Genomic DNA, 19,620 nt, shown 5'->3' with positions numbered 1-19,620 from the left:
CATGTACTGTACATTATATTGAGCAACTTTACCTTCCTATACTGCCGATGGCCATCCGGAGATGTGGTCCTTTCTCCGCGTCATCTCAAGTGGTCGGTTGTCACGCAGACAAGGAGCCTCGCCTGATTGTCGGACCTCTTCTGTGTATAATTTGCCTAAGTCCTCAGTGCAGCACACCCTGAGAACTTTGTTCTCGGTTAAGCGCAACCCCCTCAACATGCATTATTGCTCCAGAAACTAAATCACCTTTTTGAGGGTCTTTAACATACAACATATCCTGGCAAAGATTTTCGTACTTTAAAGGTATCAGTTGAAACCCCTCCCCCAAAACCCGCTCAGTAGGGCACCGCGGAGTGTTAAAAAATATTAGTACCCAGCACCATTGTGTCCCGACTGACACAAAATCTGATGTCCATGTTCATTGTGACAGGATATACGAAAATAAATGTAGTCCTACCTGTGAAATGCACAGGTAGGACACTGTTTTAGTTTGGTGCAATTTTTTTTCTAGGATTGTGGCCATTGCCATGGGTCGCATGTGAATCAAGTCCTCGGGAATCCACCTGATCACCACCAAATTTGAACCCGGTATACTAGACAAATCAGGGACAACTAAATGTGAAAGTTGTGACCTTTCATCGTAGGATGTGGGTGGAGCCTGGCAGCAAAGTTTGATACCATGAAACTCGTGAGATGTGCTGTGTTGAAGAATCCCACTGTGCGGAGGTCCATACGTTCTGTTCCGTTATTTGTAGCCTTATCACCAAATGTTGACGGGAAATTACACGTGTTATACGCTAACCTCATGCAGGGGTGTCAAACTAATTTTTGTTGTGGGCCACGTTGTAGTTATGGTTTTCTTCAGGCTGTTTTGATTATGAAATTGTTTTATCATCTCATCATTTTACATTTATACAACAAATTGATGAATAGCTACTTTTGAAATCAGAAGCCAATGAAAATAGTTCAACTGTTTTTCATTTTATTTTAAAAAGGTGTTTGGCAACAAAAAATGCTCTAAATACTGCAACATCAAAGTTAAGACAATTTGCAATTTTGGGACAGATTTTAGCAAGAAACAAAGTACCGTAATTTCTCGTGTATAATGCGCATTTTTTTACCCCCAAAAATGGTCAGTCAATAGTGCGAATTATACATAAGTATGGGAGAAAATGAAAAAGACTTTCACATTTGGTAAATGTATGAGGTTATAAAAAAGCTGTACACTTTTGTTCCACTATGAGGTTATGAAAAAGTTGTACACTTCCATTCTATTATGCCACCTAGAGGTTATGAAAAAGGTGGTGACGACACTTTCATTCCAATATGACAGGGGTACATATGACTGCATATATGTACAATTGTGCTCATAAGTTTACATACCCAGGCAGAATTTGTGAAATTTTTATTTTTATTTATTTTTTTTTTTTAAAATACGACTGATGACTGAACACCAACTATCATTAATTTCTTTATGGTTATGTTTTATTTAATGATAATGCTTTTCTGAAATGCATGACAGTTTAATTTGAATCCCATTAAAATAAAATTAAATGTCTTGCGCCTGGTCCTTCATGTTTTCTTAAGAATTGTACACACTTAAAAATTCTGCCTGGGTAATCAAACGAGCACAACTGTGTGTGTTCTCATTTACTAAATAAAAGTAGGGCTGTGAATTTCAAAATAAGAGCAAGTAAATGAAAAGAGTATTATGTGTTCAAATAAAGTGCTTAACTTCAGAATAATGCTTTGAAAAAAACTAACAAAATACAGATAATACTTCGTTTTTATTATATAAAATCATGCATTGTAAAAATGCATTATACATAGGTACAAGGGTTTTCCAGAATTTTGGTCAACATTTAGGGTGCGCATTATACACGAGAAATTACGGCAGCTGCATATGATTTACTTCTGTGGGCCACATGAAATCTGCAGAATCTGGCCCCCAGGCCTTGTGTTTCACACCGGTGTCATAGGGAAATTATTGGATCTCTATTGGATCATATTCAGACCGGGTATATTAAGAGAGATGGATGATGTTTAATTGCCAAGCATGTATTAATGTGGTTTGAATTCCCGGGAAAATGAACCAAATGCAGTTTTACTGCCTAATCCACCTGACTTTCCGTCTTTCACTACAGGTTCGAGGTGAAGGAGTTATCAACAAAGACCTTCCAAGCTGTTGGGAATGTCCAAAATGTGTTCAAGGGATCACTGAGTCGGAGGTACACAACTGACAAACACGGGGATAAATGTGCAATGAGAAGTGGAGGATGCAAGTTGCTTGCATACACAATTCACTTTGCATGTATGTTCCATTCTCAGTCTTTTAAATTTAAATTGTTGACTTCCTGCTTTTCCACTGGTGCGACCCACTTTTTCAGTGGGTAGCACCAGAATGTCATTTTGTCACACCCTTTTTTGAGCTAGTACAGCATGACCATGGCATACAATAGTTTTGTATGAAGTAAAGATTAACAGTGCCATCAGATATATTTGCAAAATACTTTACTGTGACAAGAGGTTAGTCTGCAACAAGCAGTGGCAGACAATGCAGGTCAAAAATTATAAAAAAAATAACGAAGGCTTTATTTGTCTTTGAAAATGAGTTTGACTCAGAGGGGCCAGCAGCCTGCGCTTATGGTGAGGGCTCCTAAACCCTCTTTCCCTGGGAAAACCACATAATTTTAAGCATTACTACAACCATATGATTGATGTGAAGAAATTTAAAAACTATTGCATAAGTGTACCACCACCATATAAAAGTACTTTGATTATTTACAGTATTTTGCAATTTATTTACTAGCAAAAGAAAAACTAATTTACCTCTTTAAAAATCATAGTCCCAAACAGAAAATAGACAAATCATTAATACTGAAATTATTGTGCTTTATTTTAATGGTTTGTTTTCCTTTACCATCCTCTTTAAAGCAGTCTTGGTTCCTTTAACTTTGCACATAACTTTTAGGGCTACACGATATCAGAAATTATTTTTTTTTACTGCATTTAAAAAAAAAAAAAAAAAAAACAATCTAGAGATATAAATATTACGTTTTGAACATTGTTGGTGAAGTTCATTTTCGACACCGAGTTCAGAGTTCAGTTCACCGTTCCAAAAATGAACAAGTTCAGTTCATAGGTCACAATTAACAATTTTCAACGAAGTTCACCGGTCCAAAAATGAACATGGTTCATATACTTTTTTTTGTTTTTGTTTTGTTTTTGTTTTTTTTTTAAATATGTGGCTGACAGGCTATTACCCTCAAAATACAGGCGTTTCATTTTCCCGTTAGGGGCTTTTCCACCGCAGGAACTTCCCTAGCTACCCTGGTCACTTGAGTTCCCCCCGTGTCCCCACCGAAAAAAACTACCAGGGTACAGAAGGTTCCCCCTGGATTATTTTGTTCCTCCTGGGGTGTAGGGTCTTCTTTGCGCTACCAGGAACTCTTTGAGGGGGCGGGCTGTGCTGACGAACGTTGTTTGGTTGACAGACCTGTAGGCGTTTACGTATTCAGAGAGGTGGGAGTAAGTCAAATATGTGTAAGCCACAAGCAAGTCTCGAGTCATAACCTTCAAGTCTCAAGCAAGTCACAAGTCCTTGTTGGGGGGAGGAAATCAAGCAAGTGTTTTGGCAAATCTAGAAGTAATATTTGGTATATATGAAACATTTTCCAAATCACAAGTCGCCACAAAGTTTTGTCGAGCCAAGTCATTACTTGGTTTAAGCAAATTGAAAGTCGTACAATCGTGCTCCAATCGCAAGATACAGTGGGTACGGAAAGTATTCAGAAAACCTTAAATTTTTCACTCTTTGTTATATTGCAACCATTTGCTAAAATCATTTAATTTCATTTTTTCCCTCATGAATGTACACACAGCACCTCATATTGACAAGAAAAAAAGGAATTGTTGAAATTTTTGCAATTTATTAAAAAAGAAAAACTGAAATGTCACAGCCATAAATATTCAGACCCTTTGCTCAGTATTTAGTAGAAGCACCCTTTTGAGCCAATGCAGCCATGAGTCTTTTTGGGAATGATACAACATGTTTTTCACGACTGGATTTAGGGATCCTCTGCCATTCCTGCTTGCAGATCCTCTCCAGTTCTGTCAGGCTGGATGGTGAAAGTTGGTGGACAGCCATTTTCAGGTCTCTCCAGAGATGCTCAATTGGGTTTAAGTCAGAGCTCTGGCTGGCCCATTCAAGAACAGTCACTGAGTTTTTTCTGAAGCCACTCCTTCGTTATTTTAGCTGTGTGCTTAGGGTCATTGTCTTGTTGGAAGGTGAACCTTCGGCCCAGTCTGTGGTCCTGAGCACTCTGCAGAAGGTTTTCGACCAGGATATCCCTGTACTTGGCCGCATTTATCTTCTTTCAATTGCAACCAGTCGTCCTGTCCCTGCAGCTGAAAAACACCCCCACAGCATGATACTGCCACCACCATGCTTCACTGTTGGGACTGTATTGGAAAGGTGATTAGCAGTGCCTGGTTTTCTCCATACATACCACTTAGAATTAAGGCCAAAAAGTTATATCTTGGTCTCATCAGACCAGTGAATCTTATTTCTCACCATCTTGGAGTCCTTCAGGTGTTTATTAGCAAACTCCTTTATTAGCAAACTCCATGCGGGCTATCATGTGTCTTGCACTGAGGAGAGGCTTCTGTCGGACCACTCTGCCATAAAGCCCCAACTGGGCTGCAGTGATGGTTGACTTTCTAGAACTTTCTCCCATCTCCTGACTGAATCTCTGGAGCTCAGCCACAGTGATCTTTGGGTTCTTCTTTAACTCTCTCACCAAGGCTCTTCTCCCCCAATTGCTCAGTTTGGCCAGACGGCCAGCTCTAGGAAGGGTTCTGGTCGTCCCAAACGTGTTCCATTTAAGGATTATGGAGGCCACTGTGCTCTTAGGAACCTTAAGTGCAGGAGATTTTTTTTTTGTAACTGTGGCCAGCTCTGTGCCTTGCCCCAATTCTATCTGTGAGCTCTTCAGGCAGTTCCTTTGATCTCATAATACTGATTTGCTCTGACATGCACTGTGAGCTGTGTACTGAGTCGGAGGTACACAACTGACAAACACGGGGATAAATGTGCAATGAGAAGTGGAGGATGCAAGTTGCTTGCATACACAATTCACTTTGCATGTATGTTCCATTCTCAGTCTTTTAAATTTAAATTGTTGACTTCCTGCTTTTCCACTGGTGCGACCCACTTTTTCAGTGGGTAGCACCAGAATGTCATTTTGTCACACCCTTTTTTGAGCTAGTACAGCATGACCATGGCATACAATAGTTTTGTATGAAGTAAAGATTAACAGTGCCATCAGATATATTTGCAAAATACTTTACTGTGACAAGAGGTTAGTCTGCAACAAGCAGTGGCAGACAATGCAGGTCAAAAATTATAAAAAAAATAACGAAGGCTTTATTTGTCTTTGAAAATGAGTTTGACTCAGAGGGGCCAGCAGCCTGCGCTTATGGTGAGGGCTCCTAAACCCTCTTTCCCTGGGAAAACCACATAATTTTAAGCATTACTACAACCATATGATTGATGTGAAGAAATTTAAAAACTATTGCATAAGTGTACCACCGCCATATAAAAGTACTTTGATTATTTACAGTATTTTGCAATTTATTTACTAGCAAAAGAAAAACTAATTTACCTCTTTAAAAATCATAGTCCCAAACAGAAAATAGACAAATCATTAATACTGAAATTATTGTGCTTTATTTTAATGGTTTGTTTTCCTTTACCATCCTCTTTAAAGCAGTCTTGGTTCCTTTAACTTTGCACATAACTTTTAGGGCTACACGATATCAGAAATTATTTTTTTTTACTGCATTTAAAAAAAAAAAAAAAAAACAATCTAGAGATATAAATATTACGTTTTGAACATTGTTGGTGAAGTTCATTTTCGACACCGAGTTCAGAGTTCAGTTCACCGTTCCAAAAATGAACAAGTTCAGTTCATAGGTCACAATTAACAATTTTCAACGAAGTTCACCGGTCCAAAAATGAACATGGTTCATATACTTTTTTTTGTTTTTGTTTTGTTTTTGTTTTTTTTTAAAATATGTGGCTGACAGGCTATTACCCTCAAAATACAGGCGTTTCATTTTCCCGTTAGGGGCTTTTCCACCGCAGGAACTTCCCTAGCTACCCTGGTCACTTGAGTTCCCCCCGTGTCCCCACCGAAAAAAACTACCAGGGTACAGAAGGTTCCCCCTGGATTATTTTGTTCCTCCTGGGGTGTAGGGTCTTCTTTGCGCTACCAGGAACTCTTTGAGGGGGCGGGCTGTGCTGACGAACGTTGTTTGGTTGACAGACCTGTAGGCGTTTACGTATTCAGAGAGGTGGGAGTAAGTCAAATATGTGTAAGCCACAAGCAAGTCTCGAGTCATAACCTTCAAGTCTCAAGCAAGTCACAAGTCCTTGTTGGGGGGAGGAAATCAAGCAAGTGTTTTGGCAAATCTAGAAGTAATATTTGGTATATATGAAACATTTTCCAAATCACAAGTCGCCACAAAGTTTTGTCGAGCCAAGTCATTACTTGGTTTAAGCAAATTGAAAGTCGTACAATCGTGCTCCAATCGCAAGATACAGTGGGTACGGAAAGTATTCAGAAAACCTTAAATTTTTCACTCTTTGTTATATTGCAACCATTTGCTAAAATCATTTAATTTCATTTTTTCCCTCATGAATGTACACACAGCACCTCATATTGACAAGAAAAAAAGGAATTGTTGAAATTTTTGCAATTTATTAAAAAAGAAAAACTGAAATGTCACAGCCATAAATATTCAGACCCTTTGCTCAGTATTTAGTAGAAGCAACCTTTTGAACTAATACAGCCATGAGTCTTTTTGGGAATGATGCAACACGTTTTTCACGACTGGATTTAGGGATCCTCTGCCATTCCTGCTTGCAGATCCTCTCCAGTTCTGTCAGGTTGGATGGTGAATGTTGGTGGACAGCCATTTTCAGGTCTCTCCAGAGATGCTCAATTGGGTTTAAGTCAGGGCTCTGGCTGGCCCATTCAAGAACAGTCACAGTTGTTCTGAAGCCACTCCTTTGTTATTTTAGCTGTGTGCTTATGGTCATTGTCTTGTTGGAAGGTGAACCTTTGGCCCAGTCTGAGGTCCTGAGCACTCTGGAGATGGTTTTGGTCCAGGATATCCCTGTACTTGGCCGTATTCATCTTTCCTTCGATTGCAACCAGTCGTCCTGTCCCTGCAGCTGAAAAAAATCCCCACAGCATGATGCTGCCACCACCAATCCCTAAATTCCTTGCAATTGTACGTTGAGGAAAATTGTCCTTGAACTGTTCGACTATTTTCTCACGCACTTGTTTACAAAGAGGTGAACCTCGCCCCATCTTTGCTTGTGACCGACTGAGCAATTCAGGGAAGCTCCTTTTATACTCAATCATGGCACCCACCTGTTCCCAATTAGCCTGTTGACCTGTAGGATGTTCCAAACAGGTGTTTGATGAGCATTCCTCAACTTTCTCAGTCTTTTTTGCCACCTGTCCCAGCTTTTTTGGAACGTCTTGCAGCCATAAAATTCTAAGTTAATGATTATTTGTTAAAAACAATAAAGTTTATCAGTTTGAACATTAAATATCTTGTCTTTGTAGTGTATTCAATTAAATATACCGTATTTTCACGACCATAAGGCGCACTTTAAAGTCTTAAATTTCCTCCAAAATGGACGGGCGCTGGACGGGGCGCCTTATAATGCGGATTCCAAAATCTGTGAATGTTGTTGTGTGACTTTGATGAGCGCTCCGCTTGACTGACTGGGAGCATTTCCTGCCGACACGCTGCTTATATAGAGGAAAGGCGGACGTGACTGAGGACAGCATGCAGACGTTAAAGGGAGAAGGGGGAGTGTGAAATGATGGCAAGTTATTTTTTGATCAATCCTCATCCAAAAATATGGTGGCGTAACTTGCCCGGTGCTGCCTCCTAGTCTTCGTAAAGCTGTGTTCGCCATCTGTTATCCATCGCTCCCACGCCGCTCGCAACTTCACTTTGAACGCCCTGTTTAGACCAATGTCTCACAGTTGGCGTTCCTTCGTCAAGCCTCCCGGAATGATGGCAAGTTCATTTGCTGCACTTGGTTTTTCACAGTGGCTGGAGTCACAGATCAACAGGGACGGTAACGGGTGGAAAAAACCATCCGGTCTCTTTACGTACACCTCACTCAGCCACTCTCTCATTTTCTCCTCGTCCATCCAGCCATGCTTTCCTCTAGAAAGCAGCGTGTCGGCAGCTTCATATCAAAGTTATTAAAATCTTTGCACACGACTGTGTTTGTTATGAGTGAAATGGAACCGAGAGAGACAAATTTAGACCATTTTTGCAGTTACCGGTATAGCCCCCCACACACACATACACACCCTCGTAAGTTTGACACGATCATACGTGATGTCAATTTCTTTTTCATTCCCATGATAAATGCAGCATGAGCTGATAATGATAATGTGGTGTCTAAAAAGAAAATCTTGGTTTACTTACAGTGGGAGGATAAATTCATACCAGCTCTCTCCAAGGTGGATACGGGTCTGCTAGCTCACTAACCAGCAGTCCAGATGAGTTGACACCTCACACTTTGCACTTTGTTACTTAAAATGAACTACTCCGGTAAACACGGTCCAAATAGTCAACCATTATTCTACTCCCTCGTTGTCGCTTTTAAATTGGTCGCTTTGAGCAGCCAGGTATGAGCCGGTCACATTTTTTCCTTGCATCATCACATCTGACTGTATTTGTATGGCTGAGACTTGCTCGCGTAAAACCTGCATTGATTCAGCTGAGTTGAGTGGGTGGATCGCCAACCATGAAGTGGGCAGGTACATGAATAATGAGTTAACTTTTTACACCACAAATACACGGAAATATGATCTGGTCATTTTGCAAGCCATGCATTCAATTGACAAACTGCATAGATGGGGGAGAAATTATCTTACTATATTTTGTAATTATTTAATAAAGAGATCAGGGGTTGAACTGTCCACTTCCGGTCTCACGAGCAGATGGACAAAAGTCAGATATTTGTGGTAAAGATACAGTACAGTCCCTTCCAAAAGTATTGCAATGGCAAGGTCAATTCCTTTGTTTTTGTGGTGTACTGAAGACATTTGGGTTTCAGATCAAAAGATTAATGTGAAACAAAAGTTTATAATTCCAGCTTTTATTTCTCGGTATTTACATTTATGATATATACATTTATAACATTGACATCCAACATCAATGTGTAACCTCACAAATGCGCTTCAAGGCAGGTGAGGGAATACTTTTGACAATATTGTGTATATACAGTGGGAAAGTATTCAGACCCTCTTAAGTTTTTCACTCTTCGTTATATTCCAGCCATTTGCAAAAATCATTTAAGTTCATTTTTTTTCTCATTAATGTGCACACAGCACCCCATATTGACAGAAAAAAAACGGAATTGTTGAAATCTTTGCAGATTTAAAAAAGAAAAACTGAAATATCACACAGCCATAAATATTCAGACCCTTTGCTCTGATACTCATATATTTAACTCTGGTACTGTCCATTTCTTCTGATCATCCTTGAGATGGTTCTACACCTTCATTGGAGTCCAGCTGTATTTGATTACACTGATTGGACTTGATTAGGAAAGCCATACACCTGTCTATATAAGACCTTATAGCTCACAGTGCATGTCAGAGCAAATCAGTATTATGAGATCAAAGGAACTGCCTGAAGAGCTCACAGATAGAATTGGGGCAAGGCACAGAGCTGGCCACAGTTACAAAAAAAAAATCTCCTGCACTTAAGGTTCCTAAGAGCACAGTGGCCTCCATAATCCTTAAATGGAACACGTTTGGGACGACCAGAACCCTTCCTAGAGCTGGCCGTCTGGCCAAACTGAGCAATTGGGGGAGAAGAGCCTTGGTGAGAGAGTTAAAGAAGAACCCAAAGATCACTGTGGCTGAGCTCCAGAGATTCAGTCAGGAGATGGGAGAAAGTTCTAGAAAGTCAACCATCACTGCAGCCCAGTTGGGGCTTTATGGCAGAGTGGTCCGACAGAAGCCTCTCCTCAGTGCAAGACACATGATAGCCCGCATGGAGTTTGCTAATAAAGGAGTTTGCTAATAAACACCTGAAGGACTCCAAGATGGTGAGAAATAAGATTCACTGGTCTGATGAGACCAAGATATAACTTTTTGGCCTTAATTCTAAGTGGTATGTATGGAGAAAACCAGGCACTGCTAATCACCTTTCCAATACAGTCCCAACAGTGAAGCATGGTGGTGGCAGTATCATGCTGTGGGGGTGTTTTTCAGCTGCAGGGACAGGACGACTGGTTGCAATTGAAAGAAGATAAATGCGGCCAAGTACAGGGATATCCTGGTCGAAAACCTTCTGCAGAGTGCTCAGGACCACAGACTGGGCCGAAGGTTCACCTTCCAACAAGACAATGACCCTAAGCACACAGCTAAAATAACGAAGGAGTGGCTTCAGAAAAAACTCAGTGACTGTTCTTGAATGGGCCAGCCAGAGCTCTGACTTAAACCCAATTGAGCATCTCTGGAGAGACCTGAAAATGGCTGTCCACCAACTTTCACCATCCAGCCTGACAGAACTGGGGAGGATCTGCAAGGAGGAATGGCAGAGGATCCCCAAATACAGGTGTGAAAAACATGTTGTATCATTCCCAAAAAGACTCATGGCTGCATTGGCTCAAAAGGGTGCTTCTACTGAATACTGAGCAAAGGGTCTGAACACTTATGGCCGTGTAATAGTTCAGTTTTTCCTTTTTAATAAATCTGCAAAAATTTCAACAATTCCGTTTTTTTCTGTCAATATGGGGAGCTGTGTGTACATTAATAGGGGGGAAAATGAACTTTAATTATTTTAGCAAATGGCTGCAATATTACAAAGCGTGAAAAATTTAAGGGGGTCTGAATACTTTCCGTACCCACTGTATATCGATGGTTGGACACCACCTACAGTACTTTTTTTTTTTAGAAAATAGGAAAGAAATAGGGTCGTGAAATGGCTACTTCATTCCAGGTTCTTGCCAATGGGAACAGTGATTTACTTAAGCCACACAACACAATGAATCATATTTCTTACATGAATAAAAATGTATACATATACTACATACACAGAATAAAGGAAAGATTAAGATAAGGGAGAGACAGAAATTAAAATTTGAATCGGAAATGAAGAACAGACATGGTAGATGGATGGAATGTCTGAACTCTGTTTTCTTTTGGTAAGCCATGTTTAGACATTCTAGAAGACGAGAGAGGGAAAAGCCATGCTGAGGTTTTTTCAGAAGGTCTTGTACGGAGGGATAAGGCATAGGTGATGGCACACATGGAGTGTGCGTGAGGTTATGCTTTGTCTGTAGTCCTTGGGACCGTGGTGGTTCTGGGTGGTTTCCACCTTAGGTCAACCATTTCCTTCCCCCAACTTCTGGAGTAAGCAGCATGCCAGGAGCCAAAGGAAGAAGAGCAGGGTGTAGAAGGCAGGAAAAGAGAGAGCACGTCACAAGGAGGTGCTTGTATATGGTCTTCTCCAGATTTTGGGCTGGTTTTGCACCAAGGCGAGAATGTTGGCCCCACCATCATTCTCTGTCTTAAATTCCAATTACCCTTTTATCATCCATCCATCCATCCATTTTCTTTACCGCTTATCCTCACTCGGGTCGTGGGCTGCTGGAGCCTATCCCAGCTATTTTCGGGCGGGAGGCGGGGTACAGACTGAACTGGTCGCCAGCCAATCGCAGGGCACACAGAAACAAACAACCATTCTCACTCACATTCACACCTACGGGCCATTTAGAGTCTCCAATCAACCTACCACGCATGTTTTTGGGATGTGGGAGGAAACCGGAGTGCCCGGAGAAAACCCACCCTGGCATGGGGAGAACATGCAAACTCCACACAGACGGGGTCGGGATTTGAACCCCAATTCCCAGAACTGTGAGGCAGACGTGCTAACCAGTCGATCACCGTGCAGCCTCTTTTATCATATCATTTTTAAAATACCAAACTATTAAACTTTGATCTTACAACTGTTTGTATTTCCTCACACACCAATATTTATCTCAACGCTAGAGACTCAAGATTTGGGTACACTGTTAAAGGTTAACCACGTTGAGTCACAAATAACAAACAACCATTGAATGCAGGTAGGTAATAAACATTACGCATGAGACAAGCGTGCTTAACTGGTATATATTGTGGTATGTGAGTGCATTTTTATGGCGGTATGTGTATGCGTGCGTGCAGTAAGGAGGATCCCTGGTGAACTTAGTTCTTAGGACCAAGTCCTTATTACATTACTAATCACACATTAATCGACACATTTCTTTATTAAAGTCCAATCGGACAATTTGTTAATTGTGATGACAGCTGGGATAGGCTCCAGCACGCCCGCGACCCTAGTGAGGAGAAGCGGCTCAGAAAATGGATGGATGGATGGGTCTTCATCAGCAACCATCAAGACAGGAAAGTCTTTTATCTGTTGGATTGGAATGTGGTTGGTCTCGGGGAGAGTCACATTAACGAGTTATCCAGGGTCGGTCCTTGGGTCAAAAGTCGCGGCGAGGCAGCCTGTGGTTGCCATGGTAATGGCTGTAGAAATGTCACTGTAAAATGGTTGGCCAGTCTGTGTTGGGGGTCCGGTGTTCATTAATAATTGAAAATGAGGAAACAAGTCTTACTGCATATCATGATACGTCAACCTTAAACTATGTCACTGACTTATTTTGACCTATGTTATGATAAAACAGTAGAAAAAGTGGATTCTAAGGCAAGGGGACCTTTAAGTTAAACAGTGATTTTCTTGCAATTAAATTTTTTTATTTGGATAAGTCCGGAGGGGAGAGAGTGACTATATTGGTAGAAGAGTGATAAGGATGGAGCTGCCAGGCAAGACAGCTAGAGGAAGACCAAAGAGAAGGTTGATACATGTAGTAAGGGAAGACATGGGGGCTGTTGGCGTTCGAGAGGAGGATCCAGGAGATGGGGTTACATGGAAAAGGATGACACGCTGTGAGGACCCCTATAAGGACAAGCCGAAAGGAAAAGATTTAGTTCATTTTTCAATATTTTTTTTATTTTATTCAGTTGAATTATAGCCTTATGTTTAAGGTTACACTTTGTAACCCACTTGTTAATGATAAACGGGTCAGTTTACTCATACCTACTGTTGCTGACTATTCTCTATTTGAGTTATATCACTTGATTGAAGTTGTTTCTAAGATTCCGTACTACAAAATAAGTATGTGTGATTCATGCTGATATCGTATTGGTTAATCAGTATCTGTATCAGCCAATATGGTTGCAATATTGGTATCGTATTGGAACTGAAAAAGTCATATCGGGACATCTCATATATGGACCCTTAAAGATAAAAGCAAAACAACACAGTGTCCCACGAAAATAAAATTGATTCTCAAATTATTATTTTTATTTTTTTTTGCATTGTTTCCCCACTTTGTTAAAATCCTCAAACAAATGTAAATATCAGACAAAGGTAGTAACCTAAGTAAACATAAAATGCAGTTTTTAAATGGTGATTTTTATGTATAAGGGGGAAAAATGCAATGATTTAAAGATACCTCGTCCTGTGTGAAAAATTAACTGTGGCTAATCACATTTTTTGGAAAGCTAAGTTCTTTTACTGACCAAATCCGAGCAAAATCAAGTCAGCCGAAAGATCTCAAAAAGATGCCGCCATCCAAAGAAATTCAAGAACCGATAAGAAATTAAATAATTGACAGCCATCTGTCTCGAAAGGGTTACAAAGCCATTTTTAAGGATTTAGGACTCCAGGGAACCACGGTGAGAGCCATTATCCATAAATGGAGAAAACAGTACAGTGGTGAACCTTGCTATGAGTTTCCAGCCTACAGAAATTATCCCTAGAGCACAGCGATGACTCATCCAGCAGGAGCCCAGGACAACCATCTAAAGAACTGCAGGCCTCCCTTGTCTCAGTTCAGGTCAGTGTTCATAACACTAAGGCAGAGACTGGGCGAAAATGGAATTCATAGCAGTTTCAAGGCGAAACCCACTACTGACCAAAATGAACATAAAATCTGAATGATTTCCCAAAACTTTTGTGAGAATGTTCTATGGACTGACGAGACCAAAGTTGAACTTTTTGGAAGGTGTCTGTCTCGTTACATATGGCATACAGCATTTCAGAAAAAGAACATCCTACCAACAGTCAATGTTGGTGGTGTGATCGTCAGGAGCTGAGTTTTTCCTTTAGGACCTGGATGACTTGCTGTGATTGATGGAACTATGAATTCTACTCTTTAGCAGATAAGCCTGAATGAGAATGTTCGGGCATCAATTTGTGACCTGAAGTTGAAGCACAATTGCATTCTGGAACGATCCAAAACACACCAGCAAGTCAACTTTTGAAGAGCTTAAAAAAACAAAATGGTTTTGGGGTGGCCTACTAAAGTCCCCCACTTTAATATGATTTAAATGCAGTGGCATGACCTTAAAACAGCCTTTAATGCTAGAAAACACTCCAGTGTTGCTGAATTAAAACTAGGGATGTCCTGATCCAACTTACTCACTTCCGATCCGATACCGATATTTCAGCCTTGAGTTTTGACCTATACCAATATCGGTCTGATCCGATTTCAGTACTAATCATACATATTTTTCTTATTTTGTAGTACGTCATGTTAGAAAAGGCTTGATCAAGTGACATTACTCAGAGAATAATAATCAGGAACAGCAGCTATGAGAAAATTGACCCATTTTATTAACCAGTGAGCTACTCAAAGTAACGGCTGTGCACATCTTGACCTCTGAGGGGAAGTGTGGTGCAGGCAGTGAGATACACACAGTAGAAAAAAAAGTAGATGGCGATCGAATATTGTTAATAAAACTAGTTTTTCACAGAGTTTGAAGAATGTATGCCTAAGATTGTTATATTGCCTTTTTGTATGTGCTTATACAGTGTTTGTGTACCAACCGATTTTCATAAGAGTTTGTAAGGAATTCCAAACGAGACCCGGGAGCTGCCTATCCAGCCTCGTTAGGAAAAGGTCCTGAATTCCTTCTTCCCAGTCCTTTCAATGGTTGGTGGTGATCTTGTTTTCAAATAAAAATCCTGATACACTGAACTTGTGTTGAGTATTTAATACAACAAAATCGGAATTACAAAATTACAAGGCCAGGGTTGTGGAAATGCATACAGCGCTGGACTCTCTTCCTTCTCTTGTGGTATCCAGAAGATGAGTGAGTCTTCTTTCCAGATAACAGGTCCCCTCAGCGGCCCCAAACCGGTTCTTGCCTGTTCTCAGCCTGAATGTTATCAGTTTGTCTGTAGTGCATATATGTTCATAACTTATCGTGGTCAGTTTCAACAAACAAAACAAGTATGTGTATCCTAGTGTCCTGTAAGCAGCAGCATATAAATATACCTTATACAGTGGGGCAAAAATGTATTTAGTCAGCCACCAATTGTGCAAGTTCTCTCACTTAAAAAGATGAGAGAGGCCTGTAATTTTCATCATATGTATACCTCACTATGAGAGACAAAATGAGAGAAAACAATTCCAGAAAATCACATTGTCTGATTTTTAAAGAATCTATTAGCAAATTATGGTGGAAAATGAAATTAGTATTTGGTCACCTACAAACAAGTAAGATTTATGGGTCTCACAGACCTGTAACTTCTTTGAGAGGCTCCTCTGTCCTCCACTCATTACCTGTATTAATGGCACCTGTTTGAACTCGTTATCAGTATAAAAGACACCTGTCCACAACCTGAAACATTCACACTCCAAACTCCACTATGGGCAAGTCCAAAGAGTTGTCAAAGGACACCAGAAACAGAATTGTAGACCTGCACCAGGCTGGAAAGACTGAATCTGCAATAGGTAAGCAGCTTGGTGTGAAGAAATCTACTATGGGAGCAATTATTAGAAAATGGAAGACATACAAGACCACTGATAATCTCCCTCGATCTGGGGCTCCACGCAAGATCTCACCCCGTGGGGTCATAATGATCAGAAGAACAGTGAGCATGTACGATGAGATTTGAAGTGAAAACCTTCCATCAGCAAGGGCATTGAAGATGAAACTTGGCTGGGTCTTTCAGCATGACAATGATCCCAAACACACTGCCCGGGCAATGAAGGAGTGGCTTCGTAAGAAGCATTTCAAGGTCCTGGAGTGGCCAGATCTCAACCCCATAGAAAATCTTTGGAGGGAGTTGAAAGTCTGTGTTGCCCAGCGACTGGAGGGAGTTTAAAGTCTGTGTTGCCCACCGACAGCCCCAAAACATCACTGCTCTAGAGGTCTGCATGGAAGAATGGGCCAAAATACCAGCAACAGTGTGTGAAAACCTTGTGAAGACTTACAGAAAACGTTTGACCTCTGTCATTGCCAACAAAAAGTATATAACAAAGTATTGAGATGAACTTTTGTTATTTACCAAATACTTATTTTCCACCATAATTTGCTAATAAATTCTTGAAAAATCAGACTGTGCTTTTCTGGATTTTTTAATTTATTTTTTTCTCATTTTGTCTCTCATAGGTGAGGTATACCTATGATGAAAATTACAGGCCTCGCTCATCTTTTTAAGTGGGAGAACTTCCACAACTGGTGGCTGAGTAAATACTTTTCTGCCCCACTGTATATTTAGTTAGAAAAATAGTAATGTGTTAAATACTTATTTTACCTGCTGTATATATATTAATAATTATAATGCTTTCAATGAAATTACAATGATTAAGAGGTTTGGAAGCCCACTGTTGAAATCTGTCATCCACCACACAAGCTTGGCACAGATGAGTTTACCAATGCCGCAGTGAGTCTTGTACTTGCATGAAAATGAACATCACTGACCTCAGTCACCAAAATGTCACATGCTCCGGGCAGAAGCCAAAGGACACCTCCCCTCTGGGCTGACACCGCCTAGCTTGGAGCATGCCTGTTTGCCAAATATGGAAATGCGCAGCGAGCCTTGTGCTGGCAGGAATATCAAGATGTGCACCATTGGCGCTGTGGCGCAAATTGCGCAGTCTTCCAATCTAGAGCCCACAGTGTTCTTTTCTGCTAGAGGACCTAGCTTTAAAAAAAAAAAAAAAAAAAAAAAAAAAGCGGGTGTCATAAAATTAAGGCTGTGTACGTGCAACCAGGTTGTATTTTTTGACACTTGAATTGTTCATATTAAAGGTGGAAAATTTCTAAAAATATTCATCTTGACATATTTTTTACATCACAAAAGCATGACCTTTTACTGGAGTCTATAGTGTTTTTAAATAGGGAAACAGCTCTTCTACCATCTGTCAATATGTGCTTTATCTCTCTGTTTTGAGTTATATCATTCCTTTTTCCTTATTTTTATTAAATCCCAGAAGCGGAAATGTTCCTCTCTGCTGGATGCTCGCATGGCTAAGATATTTCGACAGCAGAGGCATAGTCGTGATGGAATTGACTCCAGCGATGACGACGAGGATGAAGGTTTGTGCTTTTCTCATTTACCTTCATCAAGGGAACAAGTCGGTATGCTTCGACAGCTGTGACACCTTAATTTGACGAGCTAATTCAGGCAAGAGGACAATTAATTAAATCAAGGTATTGAACTATCCAAAAAATGATCAAGAGCCTGTTTCTCGGGTTTTTGGTACAGATGAAGATACATATGGTTAAAAGGCATATTGTTTGAATAATAATACATTTTATTTAAAGGCACCATTCAAGCAATGCAAGGTCACCGTATAAACAGTTAAAAGAAATCAAGCAATACAATAAAAATACCAGAACATAAAACATCAATTAAAATGGCAAATGTTATGAGAAAGGTGAGCGTCAGTAGGCAGTCTAGAATAGGTGTCTCCTGAGTTTGGATTTGAAGTGTTAATGAATCTGTGTTTTGGAGGTCAGGTGTTAGTGAGTAAGGGTGTCCCGGTCCGATCTTAGACATCAGAAATCGGTCCGATGTCAGCAAAAAAAAAAAAAAAAAAAAAAAAAAAAGTGTCGGATTAGAGTGGATCCAAAATCTCCCATGTTGACTGCGTCATCCACAGACCTGTTTGCTCAGTAGGCAAACTGCACGGGGTCCAGCATGGTTCCGACGCTCTTGTGGTGGTCCAGCACAAGGTGTTCAAAGGACTTCATGACCACAGAAGTCAGGGCGACAGGCCTGTAGTCATTCAGACCAGAGATTGCATGTTTCTTGACGACTTGGGTGGTGGTGGTAGAGCGTTTGAACCAGGATGGTACTTCACACAGTTCCAGATATCTATTAAAGATCTGTGTGAAAACTGGAGTGAGCTGGTCCACACAGACTTTAAGGCAGGATGGCGATACAAGGTCTGGGCCCGCCGCTTTGTTGAGATTTTCTTTTTTGAAGATCTCACATCTCACATCCTCTTCGTGGATGGTCACCACAGAGAGGGGGAGTCAGAGATGTGGGTGTGGGGTGTGAAAGTATCCTTTTCAAATGTGCAGTATTCACTTTTCAAGTGAGCAAAAGTATTGGAACATGTGGCTGATGGGTCTTTCTAGTTGCTCAGGTGTTGCCTTTTAGATTGATTGTTGAAACATTAGTACTTGTTTTTGGCTTTTGGTTTAACCAGTGAAAACTGAATTTGCTGTTAAGCAAACATGAAGACCAGAGAGCTGTCTATGGGAAAAAAGCAAACCATTTTGAAGCTAAGAGAAGAGGGGAAAATCAATCAGAGCTACTGCACAAACATTGGGCATAGCCAGTACAACAATTTGGAATGTCCTGAAAAAGAGAGACACTACTGGTGTACTGAGCAACAGACATCGAACAGGTCGCCCAACGGTATAAACAGCTGTTGATGACAGAAACATTGTGAGAGTTGTGAAGAAACACCCAAAGGCAACATTCATTGACATCACTGCCAACCTCCACCTGGCCTAGGTGTGAAGGTATCACAATCCACTGTTCGAAGAAGACTTCGAGAGAAGAAATATACACGCCATACCACAAAACGCAAACCACTCATCAGCAAAAAGAATGGGAAGGCCAGATAGAATTTTGCAAAGAAGTACAAAGAGAAGTTTTATGGACTGATGAGACCAAGATTAACCTCTACCAAAGTGATGGAAAGGCCAAAGTATGGAAAAAGAAAGGATCTGCTTATGATCCAAAACACACAAGCTCATCTGTGAAGCATGGTGCACGTAATGTCTTGTCTTGGGATTGCATGGCTGCTTCTGGAACGGGCTCACTAGTCTTTATTAATGATGTAACTACTGATGGTAGGAGCAGAATGAATTCTGAAATCTACAGAACCATTTTGTCTGGCAATTTCCAGAAAAATGCATCCAAACTAATCGGGAGAAGCTTCATCGTGCAACAAGACAATGACCCAAAACACTCTGCCAACACAACAAAGGTCTTGATCAGGGAAAAAAATAGAAGGTCTTAGACTGGTCAAGTCAATCCCCGGACCTTAACCCAATAGAGCATGCATTTTACCTCTTGAAGAGGAGACTGAAGGGAGAAACCCCCAGGGGAAAAAAAAAGAACTCTGAGTTCAAAGAGTCCAGGAAAGGCCTGGAAAAGAATTTCAAATGAAGAATGCAACAGTCTGGTGAAGTCAGTGGGTCGCAGGGTTGATGC

At 40.6% G+C, this 19,620-nt stretch overlaps 1 protein-coding gene across 5 annotated transcripts in view; it reads left to right on the top strand.

Moving 5' to 3' along the window:
- kdm2aa (lysine (K)-specific demethylase 2Aa) overlaps nucleotides 1–19,620 on the top strand; it is a 197,333-nt gene that overhangs the window by 99,958 nt on the left and 77,755 nt on the right. For all 5 annotated transcript variants that reach the window (XM_061772020.1, XM_061772018.1, XM_061772016.1 and 2 more), the window contains 2 exons: nucleotides 2,145–2,228; nucleotides 17,381–17,486. In XM_061772020.1, coding sequence (XP_061628004.1) covers nucleotides 2,145–2,228; nucleotides 17,381–17,486 — 190 coding nt within the window. The remainder of the gene's footprint in view (nucleotides 1–2,144; nucleotides 2,229–17,380; nucleotides 17,487–19,620) is intronic.

Source organism: Phyllopteryx taeniolatus, chromosome 4, assembly GCF_024500385.1.
Source record: "Phyllopteryx taeniolatus isolate TA_2022b chromosome 4, UOR_Ptae_1.2, whole genome shotgun sequence".
NCBI classification, from domain to species: domain Eukaryota; kingdom Metazoa; phylum Chordata; class Actinopteri; order Syngnathiformes; family Syngnathidae; genus Phyllopteryx; species Phyllopteryx taeniolatus.
The sequence above is the reverse complement of the archived record's forward strand: the minus strand, read 5'-3'. Positions and strand labels throughout refer to the sequence as shown.